The sequence below is a fragment of the Trematomus bernacchii genome, unplaced genomic scaffold, assembly GCF_902827165.1.
Source record: "Trematomus bernacchii unplaced genomic scaffold, fTreBer1.1, whole genome shotgun sequence".
NCBI lineage: Eukaryota > Metazoa > Chordata > Actinopteri > Perciformes > Nototheniidae > Trematomus > Trematomus bernacchii.
The window spans coordinates 23942820-23968908 of record NW_022988043.1 but is presented as its reverse complement, the minus strand read 5'-3'; the positions used below and the strand labels follow the sequence as shown (position 1 = coordinate 23968908).

The 26089-nt window shown below is 42.2% G+C and overlaps 2 protein-coding genes across 3 annotated transcripts in view; both read left to right on the top strand.

The window, feature by feature from the left end:
* The first annotated feature begins 848 nt into the window (after positions 1-848).
* Positions 849-19646, top strand: ptar1 (protein prenyltransferase alpha subunit repeat containing 1). 2 transcript variants are annotated; one of them, XM_034118406.1, is made up of 7 exons: positions 849-937; positions 2057-2226; positions 4435-4501; positions 5314-5418; positions 6592-6853; positions 12774-13120; positions 15638-19646. In XM_034118406.1, exons 1-7 carry the CDS (start codon positions 852-854, stop codon positions 16023-16025), a joined length of 1425 nt encoding a protein of 474 aa, XP_033974297.1. In that variant the 5' UTR covers positions 849-851; the 3' UTR covers positions 16026-19646. The 2 variants fall into 2 exon arrangements, with proteins under 2 accessions (XP_033974297.1, XP_033974296.1); XM_034118405.1 differs by lacking the exon at positions 5314-5418 and having other exon boundaries at positions 852-937.
* Positions 19647-21764: 2118 nt separating this feature from the next.
* LOC117472339 (amyloid-beta A4 precursor protein-binding family A member 1-like) overlaps positions 21765-26089 on the top strand; it is a 77193-nt gene continuing 72868 nt past the window's right edge. Inside the window, 1 exon segment of the mRNA XM_034117484.1 lies at positions 21765-21812. The gene's annotated coding sequence lies outside the window, so the exon portion shown is untranslated.

The following is a 26089-nucleotide window of genomic DNA, read 5'->3' as shown; positions in this document are numbered from 1 at the left end:
ATCTGCAGTGACTAGCCAGAACAGCTATTACAGAATGAGCAAAAGGCCATAGGGGTTATGCAAAAAATGTTAATGATATAATTGAATGTGAACGTTTTAATGGAACTACTGAACAAATTGTTTTTATATTATTCAAGCACATAATATATGAACATCATATATTTTGTATACAAAAAAGTCGACAACAGGGGTAGATATTTAAAGTAATACAAATGACATTAAGTAAATACAATTAAAATAATACAGTTCCATATTTCGGATTCAATATTTGTTAAATAAACAATCAGTTTTGATTGCTTTTTTATTCACAATATTGTTAATAGTGCTACTTTATTATTTTAGTTCTTGGTAAAAATCTGCACAATTTGGTTAAGAGTCAGACCATCTTTTTTTTATGGATATGACATTTCCCTAAAAATAATATTAACTGCACAAAACACTTATATTTGCGTCCATACTATCAACTTTAAATATGTAAAAATGTCTCTATCCTGGAGTACTTTTTGTCCCGTTTTATTTAAAAAAAATATTCTACCTCATGCCAAAATATTCTACAATACATACATTTACAAAATAAATGGCTCTATACTGAACAAATCAGTCAAATGTAAAATGGTGATTTTCCATTGGACTTCGGAACGTACACTATTTATTTTGTATTTACATTATTAAATACCGGTACTATACATAGATAAAACATCGCGAGAGATAGCAGTAAATAACAATCCATCTCCTCCTGAGTCTTTTAGGCAGCTTTGCCTTTAAGCTCTCCGGGCTTCCGTAGTGTTGTTTTTTTTAACCGGAAAAACTGTTTGGTCCGTGTAACGTGAACGTCATTAGGTGCCATAAAGATGGCGGAGTCGGAGGAGGAGGTGGACGTCTTGGTCCAGCGAGTTGTCAAAGACATCACCAATGCCTTCAAGAGAAACCCCAACATGTAAGTACATTTATCGTGAACATAGCAGAGAGACTGGAGCGGTCTGTCTCATCCAGTGGACCCTGAACGCACCACTGCTTGACCCAGTCTTTCAGCATGGGCTCGGACTATTACCTGGAATCACAGCGGTCCAGGGAAAGTTGACAGTTTAGCTAGCTTAGCTGTTTGTTTGTTCTCTTATATATATATATAGCTGGAAAAGGTTCTTAGAAATATATAATGTATCTGTTAAATAACAAAATAAACAGTGTGTTTGTTTGTCTAGCCAGTTAGCTCGCCCTTTGACGTGGTAAGGCGGCTGTCAAAACCTTCTGCCCAGGCCAGCAACGTTAGCTCATCAATGATGTGATTAGTCATTCAGAACGATAAATCAAAAGTGCCATTTTTGAAAATGTAGCTTTTGTTTCCCCATTCCTTGGTGTTCTGGGGCTGCTTCAGTCTATAATTTAATAGAGGAACGCCGGCATCGGGCTGTCAGTGTTGGCAAATGCCTTCAAGAGCTATCGTATTATCTTATTACCTATTTATAGTGCAAATAACACCTTAATATGTACTTATGGTTATATACTCTATGGTTTCAAAAGCCCATTATCCTAAATATTAGGAAATGTGGATAATTATTTTATTTATAATTAATGTAGCGTAGATGAGAAGAAACATTGAGTCTGTCATGATATTGTATCTACTAGCTCTCCATACACCTTAGTATTGCATTTTATTATTTCAACTTTTATGGTGGACTTGGTGTATCATATTCAAATGTATCTTTTCCAATATATACATTTACAATAACAATGTTAAACATGTTTTTATTGTAAGATGGCTCTCATATAATATTGGACATAAATAAGCCTCAATCAGACTGCACCTTATTAATATTGTTGGGTGTTTTTGTTCTCAAAGGTTTTAAATGGGATGTGTGAGACTGCTCTTTTAGATCCACAAACACAGATTTCACCTTCTTTCTCCCAGCTATTGCAGAACATTTTGGGGGAAATAGTTTCTATAAATTGTCAGAAAAATACAAAGAATGTGCCTCAAGCCCCATGTTGTGTTGTACGAACAATTCCTCTATGTTCACATACAACTAGTAAAATCCTCCCTCCTATGCTCCCTCAGTGATGAGATTGGTGTGATCCCGTGTCCAGAGGCCCGCTACAACCGCAGTCCCATCGTGCTGGTGGAGAACAAGCTGGGTGTGGAGAGCTGGTGTGTCAAGTTCCTGCTGCCATATGTCCACAACAAGCTGCTGCTCTACCGCCAGCGCAAACACTGGCTGGAGAGGGAAGGTACCTGAACTCTCACAACATCTGCCACAACGAATAAATCATGTTATTATATTTTGTCTAACTTATTGTAACATTAATATCTTTGATGGATTAAAGACCAGGGGCCTCATTTATAAACGGTGCGTACGCTCAAAAGATGGCGTACGCCAGTTTCTACGCACTGTTTGCGATTTATAAAAAACTAACTTGACGGGAAAATGTGCGGTCCTCCACGCAAACTCTGACCCATGCGTACGCACTAAGCACACAAACGGGAGAGACGAGAAACTGCGACACCGTTGGCAGAAGGAAGAATGGAGAGAAATATGTGGAAATAATACCATAAATAAAATGTTACCTCATTTATCATATATGAAGAATTCCTTTTCAAACATTGATTAAAGCCAATCTTAAAATGATTAAACAAACGCCTGTTTGAGACTCCTCAGTGCACACAAAAACATAACTTGGAGAAATAAATAAATAAATACGGAAATGTTATTGATCACCCCTCGATTATGTTCTCTTATAAGAAATGTATTCTCATAAATGATGCGGTAAGCAGAAGGACAGAATTACTTTAAACTGACGCCGTTTTGCATTTCTATAGGTTGTACAGATACGAGCATGGTTTTATATACTATCACGTTTAATCATGTTTTATGCCGTTCGCCAATAGCCTACTTGATAAGTTGCTCGTAAAACACAGGAGGTATGGAAACTAAGAACACCATATGTGGTAAATTGTACAGCTAATATAACACAACACGTTAGTTGTATTTCCTTTAACTGGTGGATTATGGATATATAGTTGCTGATCGACAGCTGGAACACAAACCACCAAATACAACAAAATAATTCAGATCCAGTCGTCATGACTCCACTCCGGAGGGATTCCCCCATCATTTCTTACAGTTTCTCATCAAGAGGGGCTCTCCTGTCCCCGGCACAAACACACTGACACACTGCCTGAGTAAGGTTATGTGTAGTTTTCTTGTCATTAACTTTTTTCGGACCACTTATTTATTTATTTTGGTGACGATCCGACCTCCATGCTGCTACTCTGGTTCAAACTGCATCCACCAAACAATATGATTTATCTCGACCTCCCCAAAAGAACCTAAATCTGACACGGTGTGAGATGTCTTTTTTAGCTGTTCTATCGTCATTTCCTGCGAACTTCTTCATGCAGTCAGTCAGAATGAATGAATGAATGGGCGTTTCTTTGACTATTTATAGGCAAATATGGGCGTTACGTGAAGCCTGCAAAAGCTGCGCCGCATTTCGAGTTGATTGTGATTTCTAAAGGGAAACAGGCGTAGGACGTGCCGTACGCAAGTCCTGTGCCGGTACGCAGTCTTTTATGACTCGGAAAGTGTCGGTGCGTATTTATTTGCTTTGTCCTACGTAAGCAACCTTCCCACGCCAATCCTACGCAAGGCTTTATAAATGAGGCCCCAGAACTCTGTTTTCATTGTCTATACGAGTATACGTATACCCCCACAACGACACAGTGCAGAAAGAGAAAGTGCAAGGGAGTTAATATGGCACAAAATTCATTGTGCTGTAATTGAGGTATCCTGTATTGTAAACATAACAATACAGGATAACAGCACAGAGTAAGTTAGCATCCGAAGGTCTCCTCAACAAAAGGACTTGGACTTCGGAATATTGCTTAGTAAAAAATATCTCTGGGAAACACGCATTTATGACACCTACATGTTTTTATGAGCAGGGATATCTCCACATATAAGCACCACTTTTATCATTTTCATCCTAAATGCATAAACGAACTAAAACATGTTTGCATGGCTGAGCATCACCACCGCTAAGCTAATGGCGGCTAATGTTCAGCGTGAGGACGTTTAGCTGTCTCATTTAGTCACTTGTTAGGATTAGCTGTGAACCAGTGGGGTGTTTACTGACTTATTTCATGTCATAAACAAACTGAAGTTCTCTTCAGTTTGTGTAAACAACAGACCATATTTCAAGCGTTCGAACCAAAGACACGTAAAAACTGTTGACTTTTAGATAAGGGAATCGAAAGTGGTAAAATGCTAACTAATTTCCATGTCTTAGAACTCATTCCTGCACAACTCTTTTGAACGCTACTTTATTTTACAAACCTAGTTTGCAAGTTTAATATAGAAGCGGTTTCCTTTTGCGTAAACCTCCTCCATACTGATAAACATCAGAGGAGCTAACTGTTGATGTTTGTGTGTCTCTTAGCTTTAGCGGATATCACCTGCACTCTGTTGCTGCTTAACCCGGACTTCACCACTGCATGGAATGTCAGGTACAGATACATTTTCGCAGCACAAATATTTGTTCTCTTTGAAGGTGAGCTGTTTGTTGTCTCTTGAAATATCGAATATCTCTTTACAAGACCTAATATTAAAAGCTGGATATAGTTAGACTGGTGCATTGGCTGAGTGCTGTGACGATTATGTGGAAATACATATAATCCCAGTTCAACACACCGCAGTGGGATTTAAGCATGCTGTACTGACCCTGTGGAAGAAGGCCACAGTCTGCAGTGTTGGGGGGTAATGCGCTACGAAGAAACGCATTACTGTAATCAGATTCCAGGGTTTCCCACACATACACTTTACTTGGGCGGGCCGCCCAGTTATATTAACGTCCGCCAAAGTATATTTCGTGACCCATTTAGGTTTAAAATGTTTTATCCTTCCGCGAGCACGACGCCATCCGTGATCGATTAACTAGTGGACAACGGCCCCTCCTTTACCTGTTTTGCTAACAGGTCATGAGCGTGCTCCACTAGCTGGAAAACACGATGTTCAAACATCAGAGCTCTGTGATCAGTACTGTCCTTATTAGATTAAGGATTTGTGCTGATCTGGCAGAAATAAAGTTCAACTTTATATTGTTATTTGTTATTTGATGTATGGTGCTTCTCTGGCGATGTTACAGAGTCATCACAAAAAGTAATCTAACTAGTAGTGTAACTAATCACTTTCAGCAGTGAGTAACGAAGTAAAGAAAGGCATTACCTTTTTTTTTAAAGGACTACTATGTGTAATGCATTACTTTATTTGAGTAACTACGCCAACACTGGTAGTGATGCATGGCTGCTTGTTGTTGCAGGAAGGAGCTGCTGCAATGCGGAGTCCTTAACCCAGAGAAAGACCTCTACCTGGGCCAGCTCGCCCTCACCAAATTCCCCAAGAGCCCGGAGACATGGATACACAGGTTAGACTTTGCTGCTTCTCCACATTGTCAGATTCACTCCTGCACATTACAGTGACTACAATGTTGTGGTTGATATGATTGGAAGCTGGTAAATATGTGAGTCAGTCAAACATTGGTCACAGGAACCAAACTACTCCCTTTTTCTATCAAATGACATCAACCTAATACAGTAAGCTAATTAGATGGCAACTGATGATGCAGAGGTAGAGAAGATCATTGACAACAAGTGCTTGCACAGTCATTTTTGTTTTATAATATCGCCATAATGAAACAATACCCAAATATTTTTGTCTTAATGGCAGCTCCTTCTCTCGGCTCCCTTTCCCCCCCGTACTCTGAGCTCATTGCACACACTCTCTTTATCTTTTGGCGAAAAGTAGTCGGGAAGTTAAGGATAAAGCTTGTTTTCAAAAGGCACTACAAAAAAAAATCCACTTCTAGTTCCAATAATTATTCTTTCTGTATCCTGCAACGAAGCTGTACACAAGTTGAAGCAGTCCAAACGTTTGGTTTGACCACTCAACAACAAACTCTGCCCCAATAGTCACTGTGCCATCAACGTGATGCTTCCAAAGCTGGAGAACTATGGTCTAATTTTAGATCGAGAAACTCTATTTAAACGCAGGTAAAGGTCCTGTGGCCCTGTATACGTTTCTGTATTGGAAACAGGTTGTTAGATCCCTGTTTCTATAAAGACAAGAAGGACACGCACATAAGCATTATTTTAGCTTAGAACAACCATTACATAATAATATGTTTTGTGTTGTTAATACATTATTAGTCTATTTATAATACTGAGGCGCAGACACAAAACAACCCGATGTCAAAATTGGAACTTATAGTCCTGAATTTCCATCAGACACTTTGTCTCCTGTTTCAAATTCAAACTTGTTTACCTGCCCTCTGCTGTGTGACTATAAAATAAAGTTCCCTTTTGGCTGCTCTGACTAATGGGGACTTCACACCTCTAGTGGCAGGAGGAGAGCTATTGTTAAATTGTATCATGGCTTTACATAACCTTGCCCCTACATACATCAGTGACTGCCTTTTCATTTTATAAAGGACACTCAGACTCTCCAATGCCTTCCTTTTAGAAGTACCTGAAGTATGGTAAAAAGTAAGCGTACACCAGTGTCTGAAGGTGCTGACCCAGCAGTGGTTGTTTCCCTTTAGGCGCTGGGTGCTGCAGCAGATCCTGGGTCAGTGCTCTGCAGCGGACCGCAGCAAGAAGCCTCAGCAGGGGGAGGCAGAGCGGGGGGACGCAGAGCGGGGGGACGCAGAGCGGGGGGATGCAGAGAGGAGCCAGCAGCTGGCCCGGACGCTCCACCAGGAGATGAAGGTGTGCTCCGACGCCGCCTGCCGTTACCCCAGCAACTACAACGCATGGTCCCACCGCATCTGGGTGCTGCAGCACATGGGCCAGGGCAACGTAAAGGTAGGATCAGGAAGAGATGCTTTTTATATATTTTTTTTGTTTTAAGATTGAATTTTATTGTGATAAAAGAGTGTCAACAGATTTAACATAACTGTATTAGGTTAGTTGAAAGCAATCATTTTAAGTTTAAATAAAAAATATTAGGTTCAACTTAATATTATTGCTTTCAACTAAACTAATACAGTAATGTGAAATTTGTTGACATATATAAATAAATATAAATGAAATTCAAGGTTTCCGTTTTTTTCAGTGTATTACAATACTACATGGTACAAGTGTTTGTCTACCACTTTAAAATGAAAACTGCTCCACCAGTTAAAATTCTGCTCAAAAATTGTAGGTCAACCCTGTGAGAGAATCTATGAATCAGCCTTCATAATAGGTTTCAAGGTTCTTATTTGTCATACGAACATAGCTACAGTGTAGTTATGACGATGAAAATCTTAGGTCACAGGCTCCTCCAACAGAGCAACACAATAAAACAGATAAGCTGAAAAATATAGTGCAAGTAAATACAAAAAGAAAAATGAAATATGATATATTAGATAAATAATTTCTAAGTAGCAGCCAGATGAATGTTATGGATGTTGTTTCAACAGTTCAGGTGTTTAATAGTCTTATTGCCTGTGGGATGAAACTGTCCCTGAGTCTGGTGGTTTTAGTCCGGATGCTGCGGTACCGCCTGCCAGACGGCAGCAGACAGAACAGTTTGTGGCTGGGGTGATGGGGGTCTTTTATAATCCGGAGGGATTTCTTCCTGAGCCGCTGGGAGTAAAGGTCCTCCATGGATGGCAGCTCCGTCCTGGTGATGTTCTGTGCAGTTTTCTCCACCCTCTGTAGAGTCTTACGTCATGCTGCCAGTCAGGATGCTCTCTATGGTGCACCTGTAGAAGGTCAGGATGCTCTCTATGGTGCACCTGTAGAAGGTCAGAATGCTCTCTATGGTGCACCTGTAGAAGGTCAGAATGCTCTCTATGGTGCACCTGTAGAAGGTGAGGATACTCTCTATGGTGCACCTGTAGAAGGTCAGAATGCTCTCTATGGTGCACCTGTAGAAGGTCAGAATGCTCTCTATGGTGCACCTGTAGAAGGTCAGAATGCTCTCTATGGTGCACCTGTAGAAGGTCAGGATGCTCTCTATAGTGCACCTGTAGAAGGTCAGGATGCTCTCTATGGTGCACCTGTAGAAGGTCAGGATGCTCTCTATGGTGCACCTGTAGAAGGTCAGGATGCTCTCTATGGTGCACCTGTAGAAGGTCAGGATGCTCTCTATGGTGCACCTGTAGAAGGTCAGGATACTCTCTATGGTGCACCTGTAGAAGGTCAGAATGCTCTATGGTGCACCTGTAGAAGGTCAGGATGCTCTCTATGGTGCACCTGTAGAAGGTCAGAATGCTCTATGGTGCACCTGTAGAAGGTCAGGATGCTCTCTATGGTGCACCTGTAGAAGGTCAGAATGCTCTCTATGGTGCACCTGTAGAAGGTCAGGATGCTCTCTATGGTGCACCTGTAGAAGGTCAGGATGCTCTCTATGGTGCACCTGTAGAAGGTCAGAATGCTCTCTATGGTGCACCTGTAGAAGGTCAGAATGCTCTCTATGGTGCACCTGTAGAAGGTCAGAATGCTCTCTATGGTGCACCTGTAGAAGGTCAGGATACTCTCTATGGTGCACCTGTAGAAGGTCAGAATGCTCTCTATGGTGCACCTGTAGAAGGTCAGAATGCTCTCTATGGTGCACCTGTAGAAGGTCAGAATGCTCTCTATGGTGCACCTGTAGAAGGTCAGGATGCTCTCTATGGTGCACCTGTAGAAGGTCAGGATGCTCTCTATGGTGCACCTGTAGAAGGTCAGGATGCTCTCTATGGTGCACCTGTAGAAGGTCAGGATGCTCTCTATGGTGCACCTGTAGAAGGTCAGGATGCTCTCTATGGTGCACCTGTAGAAGGTCAGAATGCTCTCTATGGTGCACCTGTAGAAGGTCAGAATGCTCTCTATGGTGCACCTGTAGAAGGTCAGATACTCTCTATGGTGCACCTGTAGAAGGTCAGAATGCTCTCTATGGTGCATCCTGTAGAAGGTCAGAATGCTCTCTATGGTGCACCTGTAGAAGGTCAGGATGCTCTCTCTATGGTGCACCTGTAGAAGGTCAGGATTGCTCTCTATGGTGCACCTGTAGAAGGTCAGGATGCTCTCTATGGTGCACCTGTAGAAGGTCAGGATGCCTCTTATGCGCGGGCTGGGGTTTCGCGTCTATGGACTGCACCTGTAGAAGGTCAGGATGCTCTCTATGGTGCACCTGTAGAAGGTCAGGATGCTCTCTATGGTGCACCTGTAGAAGGTCCGAGACTCTCTATGGTTGCACCTGTAGAAGGTCAGGAATGCTCTCTATGTGCACCTGTAGAAGGTCAGATGCTCTCTATGGTGCACCTGTTAGAAGGTCAGGATGCTCTCTATGGTGCACCTGTAGAAGGTCAGGATGCTCTCTATGGTGCACCTGTAGAAGGTCAGAATGCTCTCTATGGTGCACCTGTAGAAGGTCAGGATGCTCTCTATGGTGCACCTGTAGAAGGTCAGAATGCTCTCTATGGTGCACCTGTAGAGGTCAGGATGCTCTCTATGGTGCCACCTGTAGAAGGTCAGGATGCTCTCTATGGTGCACCTGTAGAAGGTCAGGATGCTCTCTATGGTGCACCTGTAGAAGGTCAGGATACTCTCTATGGTGCACCTGTAGAAGGTCAGAATGCTCTATGGTGCACCTGTAGAAGGTCAGGATGCTCTCTATGGTGCACCTGTAGAAGGTCATACTCTCTATGGTGCACCTGTAGAAGGTCAGGATGCTCTCTATGGTGCACCTGTAGAAGGTCAGGATACTCTCTATGGTGCACCTGTAGAAGGTCAGGATGCTCTCTATGGTGCACCTGTAGAAGTTGCAGAGTATCCTGGAGTCCATGTTGAACCTCCTCAGCCTGCGGAGGAAGAAGAGCCGCTGTCGAGCTTTTCTGGTGATGGTGGTGGTGTGAAGAGTCCATGTCAGGTCCTCGGTGATGTGGACCCCGAGGAACCTGAAGCTGCTGACTCTCTCCACGTAGTCCCATTGATGGCGATGGGGGCGTGTCCCTCTCTCTGCTGCTTCCTGTAATCCACAATCAGCTCCTTGGTTTTGCTGACGTTGAGATGGAGGTTGTTATCCTGGCACCAAGATGTCAGGTTTTCGACCTCCTCTCTGTACGCCGTCTCGTTGCCGTCGGTGATCAGGCCGATGACAGTCGTGTCGTCAGCAAACTTCACGATGGTGTTGGAACTGTGTGTGGCCACGCAGTCGTGAGTGAACAGGGAGTAGAGGAGAGGGCTGAGCACGCAGCCTTGAGGGGCTCCGGTGTTGAGGATCAGGGTGGAGGATGTGATGTTTCCCACCTGCACTGCCTGGGGTTTGCCCGTCAGGAAGTTCAGGATCCAGTCACAGAGGGCGCTGTTGAGCCCGAGGTCTCTGAGCTTGATGGCCAGCTTGAAGGGCACAATAGCCGCGTTCACACCGGAGTACTTTTCACCGTACTTTTCGCGTTTAGTTCCGTTAGTACCCCTTATGTCGCGTTCACACCAAAAAGCGTACTTAATCTCGGGAACTTTTACCCCCATTTTTAGTGGCCGCTGAGAGATCGTACTTTCCTGTGGGGAAAAAAGTGCCCCAGTGCTGATTGGCTGGGCGAATTGCAAACCACGCCCCGCCCCGCACCGCCCGTCAGGAAGTTCAGGATCCAGTCACAGAGGGCGCTGTTGAGCCTGAGGTCTCTGAGCTTGATGGCCAGCTTGGAGGGCACAATGGTATTGAATGCTGAACTGTAGTCAATGAACAGCATTCTCACATATGTGTTCCTCTGGTCCAGGTGTGAGAGGGCAGTGTGGATGGTGAGGGCTATGGCGTCGTCTGTGGACCCGTTTGCTCTGTAGGCAAACTGCAGGGGGTCCAGAGAGTCAGGGAGGGAGGAGGTGATGAAGGTTTTGACTAACCGCTCAAAGCACTTCATAATGATGGAGGTGAGTGCTACTGGGCAGTAGTCATTGAGGCTGGTGATTATTGTCTTTTTGGGGACAGGAACGATAGTGGAGTGTTTGAAGCATGTGGGGACTACAGACTGCAGCAGGGACCTGTTGAACACCTCTGCCAGCTGAACTGCACACACCCTGAGAACCCGGACAGGGATGCCATCAGGTCCAGGAGCCTTGTGTGGGTTAACCCTTTTAAAGGATTTGCACACATCTGCCCTGTTTAAAACAAAAGGGCAGGGCTCCTGGTCCTTCTGTGCCTCCACAGCCTGGCTGCTCTCAAATCGTGCAAAAAAAACTGTTCAGCTCATCTTGGAGAGATGCGCACGCAGACACTCCCGCAGCACCCCCCGCTGCTCCTTTGTAGTCTGTCATTGTTCTTAGTCCCGCCCACATGTTCCGGGTGTTACAGCCTTTCAAGTCAGACTCCACTCTGTCTCTGTATTGTCTCTTTGCTGCTAATTGCTCTCCGGAGTTCATACCTAGATTTCCTGTACTAGATTTCCTGCGCTTTCAGCTTGCCACGCACCTCGCCGTTTATCCAGGGCTTTTGATTCGGGAATGTTCGTACAGTAACCTTCGGTACCACGTCATCGATGCATTTCCCAATGTAGCAAATGACCGTATCCGTGTGTGTGTTGTTATTGTCCTCAAACACACTCCACTCTGTAGATGCAAAGCAGTCTTGCAGAGTTTGACTCCTCGCTCCAGCGTTGTACTGTCCTTGTCACCGGTCTGTCCCGTTTGAGTTTCTGCTTGTAAGCAGGCAGCAGCAGCAGTGAGATGTGGTCTGATTTGCCGAAGGGAGGGCAAGGGAGAGGGAGAGCCTTGTATCCATGTCGAAAAGGGGAATAAACATGGTCCAGTATGTTTCCCCCGCGCGTCGGGCAGCTGATGTGTTGAAAGTATCTCGGCAGGATTTTCTTCAAATGAACGGTGTTAAAATCCCCGGCCACAACGAACGCCGCCTCTGGCCGTCAAGTCTCGGTCTTGTCGATAATCCCAAACAGCTGATCGAGTGTTTTTGTCGGCGAGCGGCGGAAAATACACTGCTGTGATCACGACAGATGTGAATTCTCTCGGCAGATGAAAAGCCCGGCATGTGATCATGAGGTGCTCTAAATGAGCGGAACAGTCCAAAGAAATAATCCTCACATCTGTGCACCAGTTATTGTTTATCATGACACAGACACCGCCTCCTTTACTTTTCCCCGAGTTAACTGTCCGGTCCTGGCGAAAAATAGTGAATCCTCAGGAACGATGGCGGAGTCCGTGATAGCGGGGTTCAGCCAAGTCTCAGTGAGAATGAACACGTTACAGTTCTTAATGTCCCGTTGAAAAGCAATCCGACTTCTGAGTTCATCTAGCTTATTTTCAATGGATTGAACATTAGCCAGAAGAATACTCGGAAGAGGGGTCGGTTTCCTCGTTTCCTCAGTCTGACTTGCAGCCCGGCGCGGGACCCCCGCTTTGTCTTCCTCCTGCGTCTCTCAGGTACGACAGCAACAGGCAGCGAATCTCCATTGTCTGTCGGTGGGCTGTTGTCCACAACAATAATATAATAACATATTAACATCATCTTTGACCCCAGCCATGTTCTGAACAGTCAATATGAATTGGTACCATCAAATCAGAGATACAGGGCCGGCGATTTAACAGAGTCAGGCTGAAGCACTCCTTCAAGTCAAATGAACGCTAAAGGGTCATTTTTTTCTTTTCTCTTCAGTGATCATGATGTTATGTCAAATGTTTGTTTTGCTTGTATCGTGTCTTGAGATGTGTCCTTGTTTCATGTTGCAAACGAAGCTGCTGTGATGCAAGTCAAATGTCATACTTGATCTGATAATAAATGATTATGGAATGTATTGTATCCCAGGTTCTCCATGATGAGCTGTCCTCCATGCGCCTGTGGGTGTCCATGCACGTGTCCGACCACAGCGGCTTCCACTACCGCCAGTTCCTGCTCAAGGCGCTGATCACTGAGCTCTCCCAGACTCCAGCTTCCACCTCCTCCCCCCAGCAGCGGTGCAGCACAGCCCCCAGCAGCAGCAGCCGTCTCCACCACAGCCAGGCCAACGGGGAGCTGTCAGAAGCAGAGGCAGCCGCCGATGAGGAGTGGCAGCTGAGCGCCAACACAGTCCTACAGCTGTTCCACCAGGAGATGGAGCTGTGCTCAGACCTCATCCAGTCCTTCCCCGGGCACGAGACCCTCTGGAGTCACAGGTGAGCCCTCAAAGGGGGCCGTAACGGACATTTGTCCATTTCCGGTGACTTACTTCTGTTGCTTTTTATTTGCTGGTGTCGTATGGTTTTCACATTTGTAAGATCTGACTATCTGCGACCAGCAGTGTAAAGTAACTAAGTACATGTACTCAAGTACAATTTTGAGATTCTTGTACTGGAATTAAGTATTTCAATGTTATAATAGTGTACTTTTACTCATCTACATTTATTTAATACCTTTAGTTACTTTACAGATCTGGATGAATGATGGTAAATCGAATCAAGTGTTAAATCAGACTGTAGTTCCACCTGGAGTAAATTCACAAGCTACCCTGCAGTATACAAAGTCATTCAAACTAGCTGCACCTTTACCAGCTTTGAGAACACTTTCATGATCAATCATTATAAAACATATCATATATATTATTCTGAAATGGACCAATCTGCACAATGGCTACTTTTACTTTTAATACTTTAAGTTTATTTGTATACTAATACTTTTATACTTTTGTACTTTTACTTGAGTAACATTTAGAATGCAGGACTTTTACTTGCAACAGACTATACCTACAGTCTGGTACTTTTAGTACGAGATCTGAATACTTCCACCTCTGTTTGCGACTTTCAAACCTGTCAAATGCTGTGGGTGACTATATCTTGGTAGATAAACTGAAGAACTGTCTTTGAATACAATTTCTTGGAACTTTTTTCACCATTTATAATAATTTCTACAGTTACTCCTCGAAATAGTGTGTACTACAGCCAAACATTTGGCTTTTTACACAAAATGCATTATTAACTTATTAACTGATTATTTGTTGATTGCAAAAAATAGTCTGTGTTTTTAGCTGTCTATAAATGATTCCTCAAACAAGTGTACACATCAACTTGTTTCAAATATTTTCTAAAAACAAGTTTCTTTAAATAAAAATGCTTCAATTCCTATTTGTAACAAATACACTAGCACTATTTAAAATACCATATCCAATGGAGTATTGTGGTGCTGCAGAGATATCCCCGCCTACAATACATATTATGAAGACTTAACAAAACATATTTGTTTGGTACAGATCCCAATTTAAAACATCACGCCATGTTATGCCACGATAATATTAGTTATTATTAAAAATAAGTAATATTAGTAATAATTACTCACTGCTGAATGTAATTAGTTACACTACTAGTTACATTATTTGTGGATTACTCTATAACATCGCCTGATAAGCACCACAAATCAAATGACAATATTAAGTTAAACCTCATTTCTGCCAGATCAGCACAAACCCTTAAAGGGCCCATGTCATGGCCATTTCCACTGATCATAATTCCATTGTTGAGGTCTACTAGAATAGATTTATATTGTGCATTGTTCCAAACTCACATTGGTTTCTCATACAGCATCTCTGTAAACTACGTGTATTCACTGAATTTCACTCTCTGCCTTTAACGGCTCGTTGGAGCTCCAATAGCTCCAGCCCCCACCCTCCCTGTGAGCACAGTGTGCTCTGATTGGTCGGGACGTTGTGAATCGCGCTGAGCTCCGTGGAGGTGTTGTTTCCTTGTTAGCGATACACAGCGAAACACAGCCAAACTCAGCCGGAGTAAAAACAATAAGTGTGGCTTGATATTGAGTCAGAAAAAGGTTGATAAACGCTGTGAGAATGGGTCTGCAGAGAGAATTTCGCCACGATCCCAACTGTCTGTTATCAGCCTGCAGCCAGGGAGGAGAAATCAGCTGAGCTGCCTGCTCCCTGCACACAGATGTGTGTGTGAGGAAGTCCGTGGATTGGTCAATTTGGACCAATCAGCGGGGGCTTAACGTAACGGCTCCGCGGACGTAACGTAACGGCTCCACGGATTGGTCCATTTCGTTGACATCATGCCGTACCCGGAACGAAATGGAAGAATCAAATGGACAATGACGTATCTCCAACGAGGCGTTTTGGGGAGGTATTTTCTGTGTTAGAGTTTTACTCGCTACAGGGTGTACTTTGAGGGTTTGTGACTCTGCAGACCGTTTACATGCATAAAAACCTTCATAACACACAAGGGGACGGGTAATAACCGGAAAAGCATGACATGGGCCCTTTAATCTAATAAGGACAGGACTGAACACAGAGCTCTGTTTCTGCTCTTTGTCTGAACATCGGTTTCTGTAGCTCAGTTATCAGAGCTCTGGTCCAGGTAGCTTCAGGTGTTCCTGTCTGATGGGGGCCGCCCCCCCGCGTTACCTGTATCAATATGTTTCTGAAAGATGGCGAACATGTCCTCCATGCTGTACGCTGCGACTGTTTATCTCTGCTATGAAACAGATTTTTGCTCCGTCTCCTCATCCATGAACTCTGAGTGTAGCGCAAGCCAAAAGGGACATTTTATTTATTGTTCTGTCCTCCCGTTATGCAGATAGTCTGAGTAATTATCTAAGATAAATGTAATCTGATTTCTGTAACATGTTACTTTGCAGCACCTAACCCCCAGCACTGTTCATAACTGAATGTATGTTTCCATCCCTTCTAGGAGGCACGTGTTCTACTTGTGGCACCACTGGAGGAAGGAGCAGCAGCAGAAGGGCAGCACAAACGGAGAGAGCAGGTCGGAGGTCCTCAGCAGTAACGGGGACCCTGCCCCCCCCACGCTCAGCGCTCAGAGCTCTGCAGGTGGAGGGGGCGGTGTGAACGGACAGGGCCACGCTGCTGAAGCTATGGAGGTCGACGGGGCGTCCTTGCCCGACCCGCGGGACAGCAAACGACTAAAGACAGGCGTCCTGCCGCCCAGCCCCCCCGCCCTGCCCTCTGAGCCCAGCTTTGTGAGCGGCTTTCTGGACGGCTGCTGCAACCCCGAGCAGAGACGCTTCGCCCTGGCATACAAGAAGTGGTTAGACACTGTCATCGGTCAGCAGCCTTGACGGAGAACAGGGAACCCCATCCAGTTTCTCAACATTGAAGTTGCCTTTAGACACAGATTTAGGATCAGCTGACTCACTGACAGTGTGTCCGATGCAGCGCGGCGACTCTCCTCCTGACAGTGAGAGCGTGGGGGAGTTTGACCACGCCCAGTCTGTTCCTTCTCTGACACATCTGGATTCTCTTGAGCTTCATCTGAGCCAGCACCCCTTCAGAATGGAAATGTTCACGATGTGGCCACCACAGGTCACCTCAGGTCAAACTGCCACTGCTTCTGTTAGTGGCAGTTCGGCACTCTTCTGCACATCTTACTTGGTTTCAGTATTTCAGAAATGCAGCTGCCACAGGAGGAGCACAAAGCAGAATGTGCATGCATTCTAACTCTCGAAAAATCTCACTTAACAAATGAAATAATCATAAATAAATAAAGTAGGATAAATAAATGACACAATCATTTGTGAAATAGTTTAATAATTATTAAACCTCAATTTATTATTATGAATTTACTATTTTACAATAACAGTTTTATTTAAGTTTTTCTCTTCTTTCAAAAGTCTTAATTCTAAAGTGAAAGCTGAGGGGGAATATGAAAAATAAGAACAACAATAGGAAAACTTCACTTTGCACATTGCATTATTTAGGTTCCAGCGTTCTCTCGATGAGACATGCATACTGACTGGTGCTCCAGAGACCTGACGCAGAGGATCATGGGATCCCTTGGCCCTCATTCCTTGCAGTGACAGGGTTTAAGCACACCCCGGTTTTCCTTCAAACTTCCTTAATTTTCCGTTCTGAAGGTGGTAACATTTATTAATCATGTCATGTTCTCTTCTTTTCCGTTCTGTGGGTCCTTGGTTTGCTGCTCCTGGTCAATTTCTCTGCTGAATATTGTCACTAACTCCTATCTATGTAGCTAAGTGCTAAGTTACAGTAGCTTGCAACAGAAAGCCAAAAAAGCTATTAGTTAGCTAAATATAACGTTATGTTTACCATGTGTAAAGTCATAGCTAACTTGCAAAGTCTTACCTTCTGGCAACCTGAAGCACTTAATATATAAGCAGAGAAATGTTAGCTTTAGCAGTTTAGCGGCACTGATGTTTGACTTGAAGGATAAAGAGCGGGGGAGGTGGCCCCCCCCCGACATTCTGTGGTGCTACATGCTGCCGTTTCTACACCTACTTCATCTGTTACAGGTGTGTAGTGTGCAACACTGAACAGCACTTTGGACTATTTGATGATAATAGGCAATCATGTGGGGTACTATTGACTTACTGACTATTTTTGAAAATATTGTCTGTTATTTTGCACCAAGCTTGTTAACATTAGTCCTTGCTGCTTTGTGTTACTACCTTGTACAAAAATAGAGGTAACATGAAAAAGGTCACGGTCTACCTTTTTGTATTTGTGTTAAGGAATAACTTCTAACACTCTTTTAAAAGTTGTAACATGCTGCACAGTTCATCCCTTCAATAGAGTGGTGCAGTAACGGAAGTTAGCATTGCAAGGGCTCACTCGACTAAAAGCAATGGGATTTTTCCTTTGGATAAAAAGATAGAAAATAAGATCAAACTAAAGTTATTGATACTTACACATTTGTTCTGCAGGATAATCTCCACATATTAACACCACTTTATGTTTTTTGAAGCTTAAATGCAACTGCCAGAAGTAAAAAGTTAACGTTAGTCTGTAAGCTACAGCGCGGTCACATGACTTCACATCACCACCGCTAAGCTAATGGCGGCTAATGTTAAGTGTAATGACCTTAGTCTCATTTAGACGCTTGTTGGCAGCAGCTGTTTTTGTGACACAGAAGCTTCCAAAATTCACTAGTGGGGCTTTTACTGACGTATTTTAAGTCGTAATTCTTTTTTGGAAAATCTCTTCAGCTTGCTTTCATCACATACCTTATTTCGGTATATCTAACCAAAAACGTGTTTAATAAACGGTTGACCCCTTAGACGAGGGATCAGGAAGTGGTAACATGCTAACTCATTTCCAGGATTTTGGACTCACTCCTGCACCACTCTGTAATGTAGAAGGTGTAAATGCTAGCTCCTCTCACCACACTGTCTCATCTGTATTAATGAGGAAAGAATGGTGTGTTAGAACATATACTGGACTTCAGTTTGAATAGGATCTATCGTTTTGGGACGTTATGGGTCCTTCTCACTATTTGTTTAGCTTTGTCAATTAATATATCGTCACACAAGGTAACAAACACACACAATAACACGGAGGAATTTGTTACATTAGCATTCACGATATAGTCTAGTTGCCTGCATTGTGAACCCGGAAATGTTGAGTGTCCCAAAGTTTTATGTTCGAAATGAATAGTACGGATCCAAAGCACATAGAAACTGCCGGATGCTAACTTGCATATGCACAATTAGCATACGTTGCGTTAATTAAATTGAATGGCATTATAGCCTATATGTAAACATTATTTAAAAAAAAAAAAAGGACATTTTTGGATCATTTTTGCATGGTTTTGTGGGCTGAGGATGCTGAATCCATTTTAGGATAAAAAATGTTTTAACCAGAAAATGCCAATATTTGTACTCTCGTTGGCACAAGAATAAAATGATTCTCTCTAGTGTGGACAATTAAATGATCCAGAATCCACTAAAACTTCAAAATCGACCAAAAATGTATCAAAACCAGCCCAAAGAGAGTACAAATATGTACATTTTCTGGTATAAACTGCCATTATTTATCTGGAAAATGTCAGAAATGTATTTGGCATCCTCAATAACCTCCAATACCACTTCAAAATTGTCCAAATCTGCCAAGCTATTTTTAAACTGTTGTCATAATGGTAATGAATGCTTATGCTAATTGTGCAAATTGCCCAGCATATGCAAGTTAGCATCTGGCAGTTTGCTGGGGACCCGTACTATACATTTCTAACATGAAGCTTTGGGGTACCCAATATATCCTGGTTCACAATAGTACTCTACGAGGTGGCAACTAGACTATGTATTCACATGCATCTCAGATCACATCTAAATGTGCAGGAGCATTGGCGTCCCATTGGGCCCCCGGATGCAGTGTGTGTAGTATGTAGAGGTTCCTTCTGATTGGCTACATTGAGACGATATGCTGCGTTTGGTTTCCACTGTGCAGACGCTAGTCAAGCTCCCCATTCCACCGTCTCCATCAGCTTCCATGTAACCCTTACCACTTTGTACCTTCTCTTAGAAACTACAATGTAAGAGTTATGAAGTAAGATGCTTTGTCACCTCAGATCACTGTGTACATGATCATAGGAAATCTTGAAACTAGTATTTTTTGAGCCGTGTATTCTTTAAGTTTGTAAACCAAGAACGGGTGCATATCAGAACTGTACGATGGGGGTATTTTAACAACCTTGCAGACCTAAGTACACACACTTTGAATACAAGACTATCTATGCAGAAAAGTTTTTTTAAAGGTTCAACAAGCTTTTAAAAGAATAATGTAGCTTTTGTTTTTTTCTAATTTATTCTTCAGTTTACTTATGTATGTCCCCCATGAATAATCCCTAGCATCTCATTCATTTTCTATTTATTTATAGAGTCTTTTATCTTCACTTTCAGTGTTTTGTCATTTGCTTACCAAGATAATAAATATCATCTGGGATAAAGGTATGATTTCCTGCTTTTTATTTTCAATTTGTAGCTTGTCTGATATCTGTATCTCTAGTCACAAGCATCCTTTTCTTATTCTCTTTACTCTCATAAGCGTCTTTGAGCATTAGTTAAACCGCTATAAAAATCCCATGCATTATTATTATTATTATTATTTTACTCACAACTGCTGTCACTTTTCCCTGAGCGCAACAACACAAATGTCTTCCAGGAGGGTCTGTGCACATGTATCTCTACATATCAACAAAATCATGTAAAAATGAATTCTTTTTTTTTACAGTAATGACCACAAAACCTTTTATTCCCCATTTCGAAAACTATTTCTCAAAGTGTTAACTGTTTTTGTACTGAACAGCAACAGAGCTACTGAAGGGAAAACAGAGAAACATACAGCCCTAACACAGCCTCATCAATCTACTGTCAATAACCATGATGAAAAGCAAAAACGAGCTTTGCTTCTGAATTAATTTTATTAACACCAATTATATAATTTTTGAAGCTTAAATGCAATTGCCAGAAGTAAATAGCAAATTTTTGGCTATAAAAGAACGACATCAGTTGCTTGGCTGTGCATCACCGCTAAGCTAAAGGCGGCTAATGTTTGGTGTGGTGATGGTTAGTAGTCTCAATTAGTTAGCAACTGCTGTTATTAGGACACTACATTCACCAGTGGAATATTTATTAATGTATTTTATGTTATGCGTCTTTCCAGAATTGGAGGACATTTTCTGTCCCACCTATAACATTTCAAAAAGTCCATGCGTAAAAAATGCTAAAACATTCTCTTGTTGTGCTATATACTTGTCCTTAGACAAAATGTAGAAAAAGTGGTTTTAAAATGTTTTTTTTCTTTAGTAAAAAGATCAAATGTATATATGATTTAGCATGTGTTAAATGTATTACTTAATTTTCCCAGAATATAAATTGCCTTTTTTGTTATTGGCACCTAAGCATGGTAAGGTTGCAATAATTAACCCTTTTTCTCATCAATGAACTAAAAAAGAACACAACTATGTTAAATTATAGTTAGATCAAGAGGTTGATATACATTTTAAAAATTGCGCTCTATTGATTTCAAGGTTCTAGCCCATTCACTGCTTTGAATACGTTTTGACATCTAAATGTCCTTTAAACAGGATTTGTAATGAGAAAAATAAGATGGGGAATCCCCTTAAACTTTTGAATGAACATATCGATAAAACCCTATCACTGATGCATTTACAAAAAAATAAAATAATAATAGTCAAATACAAAAAGTGAAATAAAGCCTTATGATAGGAATTATTGGAAATAATGACATTTACACATCAGTTTCTCTATGGTTTTACACAGTGACCTAATTGTCTGATATAACTTTTTTTTTTACACAAAGTGAAAGTGCTGCAAATCTTCCAGAGTGCGTCGAGACTGTATCCAGGTCCTCAGGTGGAGAAGTAGGCCTACTCAGATCTTGAGTAAAAGTCGAAGTATCAGAGTGTAGGAATACTCTGTTACAAGTAAAAGTCCTGCATTCAAAATGTTATTCAAGTAAAAGTACAAAAGTATTAGCAACAAAAACATTAAGTACCAAAAGTAAAAGTACTCATTGTGCAGATTGGTCCATTTCAGAATAATATATATGATATGTTTTATAATGATTGATCATTAAAGTGTTCTCAAAGCTGGTAAAGGTGCAGCTAGTTTGAATGACTTTGTATACTGCAGGGTAGCTTGTGAATTTACTCCAGGTGGAACTAAAGTCTGATTTAACACTTGATTATATCTCACATCATTAATCCATCTATCTGTAAAGTAACTAAAGCTATTAAATAAATGTAGTGGAGTAAAAGTACACGATTGACCTCTGAATTGTAGTGGGGTAGAAGTACAACGTAGCAAACAACTAAAATACTCAAGTAAAGTACAAGACCCTCAAAATTGTACTTCAGTAGTACATTTACTTTTACTGTTACTTTACACCAACAGTGCAGAGGCTGTGTCCTGTGATTATTTGACGGTGACGGAGGGAGGGGCTGGGAGCTCTCACACACACACACAGACACACACACACATCAACACACACACATATATCCAGAGACAGCAGCCGCTACAGGGAAGATGGAGGATGGTGTGGCAGCGGCGGAGCGGACCTCCAGTCTGCAGCAACATCGCAGCTGAAAGCGGGTGAGTGTGCCTCTGTTCGTCCAAACCTGGCTCTCTGTTAGTCGACAGCGACGACACAACCCGCGGAGACAGACAGCCCTGCGGCGGCTCTGTTCGCACCGACCGGACGGTGTGTTGTCGCGGCTCGGATTGTTCACTGTTTGAGGAGGGGCTACGGGAAAAGATAACGGCAGAGAAAATGCCACACAAGGATGGAAGGGAACCGCTCTGGCTGTACACTCCCGTGGATATGCACCATAGAATGTGCGGACGGGGATTTGTGCTGGTAGTGAAGCGGTCCACAGGGCCCTGTTTGTGGCAGGTGCAGAGTCCCAGCAAGGCTAACCACATTCTGGTCAACACGGTGGGTCTTCTTGAGTATTGTGGCTCCCTGGGTTATGTTTCTGTCAAACCAGGACCCAGCTTGTGTTCTGTGTGATGCAGGAGCCACTCACACACACAGTATGTTCCGCAGAGCCTGTGTGATGAGAGATGCTGCAGGTTATACTGTGTGTCTGCAGCACCTCATGCAACAGGGAAAACCAGGTTTAAAGTTCACATTCTGAATTAAAGTGAAACCAAATGAGTATTTGGCCATCCCTCATTTAACAAAAGGTTATCAGCTGTTTTTTTTCTAAAATTGTATTATTGCAATTTTTCCATTAAAAGGAAATAAATACGTTTTGAGGGGAAATCCTTTTTCTAGCAGCAGCTCGATGGGGCGTGGCAGTGTGCGAGTTTGATTGACAGCAGTTGTAGGCTTAACCCCAGCGGGGAAAAAAGAAACAAAACAAGAGCTAGCTTACAAGCTATGGCAGTGTTATTAGCATTGGTGCTGAAGAGTCAGGATGCTCAGAGGGAGATCTGCAGTAGGCTTGGAAGGGCAAGATCTTTGTTCAACAAGATACTGATTGGCCACAATATTGTTCTTAATGTCCACGTTAACGGAACCACATTAAATAATGCACCGCCTGTTGGGATTTCTTTCCTATAGTCAGTGTCTCTCTTTTTCCTTTATCTTGCCATATCTATGTATCACCAAGTGTTTCCCTATTTAGAGTTGCCCAAATATTTGGTGACCCGATTTAGAAGGTTAGAAAGAACTACTCCATCCGCAATGGATGAACTATGGCAGGACGTGGATAGAGGGCTTGGCTCTGTTGGTTCCGTCAGAGGCTTGTTGCCACATTTTTCAGGGCCGGACTCACAACTGGACTATATTGGCTTGCAGTCCGCTCACCAGGAACTGAATCCTGGGATTGACGAAGGACTGCTCCACTGCAGGGCACGGAAAATGTTGCCTCTGTCGGGTGCAACATTAACTCTCAGTCCTGATCCTGGAGGTTAGGGAATCTTATTTCTGGTTCTGGAGGTTGAGACTCTCAGTTCTGGAGGTTAGGGACTCTGAGTTCTGGAGGTTAGGGTCTCTCCGTTCTGGTCCTGGAGGTCAGGGGCTCATTAATGATCCTCAGTTCTGGTCCTGGAAGGTTAGGGGCACTGAGTGTCATTTCTGCATGTAAGGGAGTCTCAGTTGTGGTCTTGGAGCAGCCGATGAGTACTAGCCCATCAGAGGTGGAGTAGGGAGGGCATTGAGGGCATTTCAACTAGGACAGCAGAGTGAACCTGTGAGTGTGTATGCCCATCAGTGCTCACAAAGCACACACTCTCTTGCATTGTGGCTGCTTAGTACTCTTGCTGCTTAGTCATAGACATACAGAAGCCAATAGTTGCCTCTCCCTAAGGATTGTTTCCTGTTACCAGCTTCCTTTTCAGCTCTTGGGTGTTGAATTGGTGTGCAAGGACAAATATCATGCAGGTTAATGTTACTCTCACAACATATGACATATATCTGACACTATGGGAATTTCTCCCATTTGTCTGGGAGATGGAAATCTCCTAGGACACGTGGACAGACACAATTACAAATTTCCTAATGGATTTCCTATTTCCTAGAGGTGTGGGTTTGAGACAATTATTCAGTCAGTCGTGTTTTTCCATTACGTTGCCATGAATTCACCCAGATTTCAGGTCAAATGACTCCTATATAAGATAGTTGCGAACCAAACAGCTTTGTGCCAGTGATAAGGTCTGTCTATCAGTTTTTTATGAGTTTCATCTCCTGCAAAAAGCAACCGGATCCCGGTGATGGAGGAGTTGCCTGTGCCAATGTTCGTTATCCAGTCAAATCTATTTGTTTACGCCTGCAAATATGTCCTTTCAGATTTAGTGTGCTGCCTGAAGTGGTGCATGGAACCTGTTGCTAGCATAACCTACAAACTGTAGTTCTCTGTTAATGTCGTGTTCATTCTTAACCTAAGGGAGATGTCGCCACGTGGTGACTTCAGCTAAGCAAGAGGATTTTTACACTTCTGTTGTTTCTCCATCTCTTTCATCTCTGTCTCCAGCAGTGGTTGTGGTATCTGTAAAAATGCTGCTGCAGGGTAGTCTATGATATACTGGCAGAATTGTCAACCCTGATTAAAAATGTTCATAACTAAATTGAAAGCTGATGTATAATATTCTATATTACATTGTACTCTGTTATATACCGTCCACATTAGGATAGGATTCCAGTGTTTTTGACTTAAATTGTTTTTAAGAACCAGCGTACCCTGGGAAACCAAAGGATCCCAGATGATGTTTTTGTTTGCACACGCTTGTGATCCTCTTGAGTTTTTCTGGGGTTGTCCTGTTTCCTTCTCGCTTATATGATAATATAGTTTCTGTGGGGGAAACTTCTGAAGCAATAGGAGTCAGGACTCAGAGAGACACGAGGAGAGCTGGAGCTTTGATGGCAAACACTGACGGTTTATTTGGAGCTTCGGCCGGAGAATTCACACGACATGTCACGGGCCACGAGTTCAAGGTTCAAGGTTCAAGGTTCTTTATTGTCAAACTGACATAGCTACAGAGTAATTATGTTGTTGAAAATCTTATGTCACAGGCTTCTCCAACAATGCAACATAATAACAATACAGATAGCTCTTGAGATGCCACAATCAATTCTGAAGAACCCTCCTGTAGCTCGAGGTTTTAACTAGTTCAGAGTGTAATAATCAACATTCTTCAATAGATAGACTAAACAGCTGAGGACACTTGAGAAGGATGTGTTCCAGGTGTCCCACAACAATAACTATCTCTGACAGAGAGTTGCCCGGTCACAAACTGGTAACATCAACAATATGCTAGGGCAGCCCCTCCTTATGGGAGATAACGGCTGCTCAAGGTTGGTCAGCTGCGTCAGAGGGCGAAGGAGGACATGCAGGGCAAATGATTCCCCAACAGTTCCTCTCTTTTTTTTATCAATTTTGATAACTTAAAAAACCCTATTTTAATAAGAATGTGTTCAATACTTAAATCAATGAGAATCTTCAGAATTGAGTGTGGACTTACACAACATGAATTACATCAATAACAATCACATTAATAACAACATAATAAGATTGAAACATTCAATCACAATGATTGAGACAGCCAATCATAATAGAGAAATCATCTCTCGTCAGTGTTTGGAGCATCTTTTGTCAAAAGCATAATAATGAACACATAAAATCACAGATACGTAACAACAAAAACATTTATTTTAAACTAATATGTTTTAACATTTAACCATTAGTTAATCTCCTTTATCAAACTATAAAATCAAAACCAGCTTGCAGTTTAAAGATTAACTTCAAGGCAATAACTAGTCAAAAGCATTTTAAATTTAGGATCATAAGGGATCCAGTTAAGGTATAAAATCAGGATCATAAGGGATCCAGTTAAGGTATAAAATCAGGATCATAAGGGATCCAGTTAAGGTATAAAATCAGGATCATAAGGGATCCAGTTAAGGTATCAAATTCACAGCTAAGGTATAAAACTCAATCAATGTGTAATCTGCAAAATTGCAGTGTCTTCAATTTAGGATTATATTTACGTTAGCATTACATATTAAATCAAAAGACTATGGCATGATAACATAATTACATTACTTCAACTATCAATCATGTCATTTCAAAATCTGAAGGGAAAAGTTAAACAATTCTCAAAATGTTTAACAATCTGAAAAGGAAAGGTTAGGCAAATATTCAAAGACTTTTGTAAAAACCTGGAAAGGAAAGATTAAACATTCTTAAAACTTTAATTCATACATTTGTAAATGCTACCACTGATCTGTACCAAATTAAGTCTATCAATTATTCTTATTAGCCATACTTACCTGAACATCTACTTATGGTACTTGGAAAGGGTTCTTCTGTGTTTATCTAATGTTGAATATAGAATATCAATTTCTTTAAATTATACTCCTCTAATTT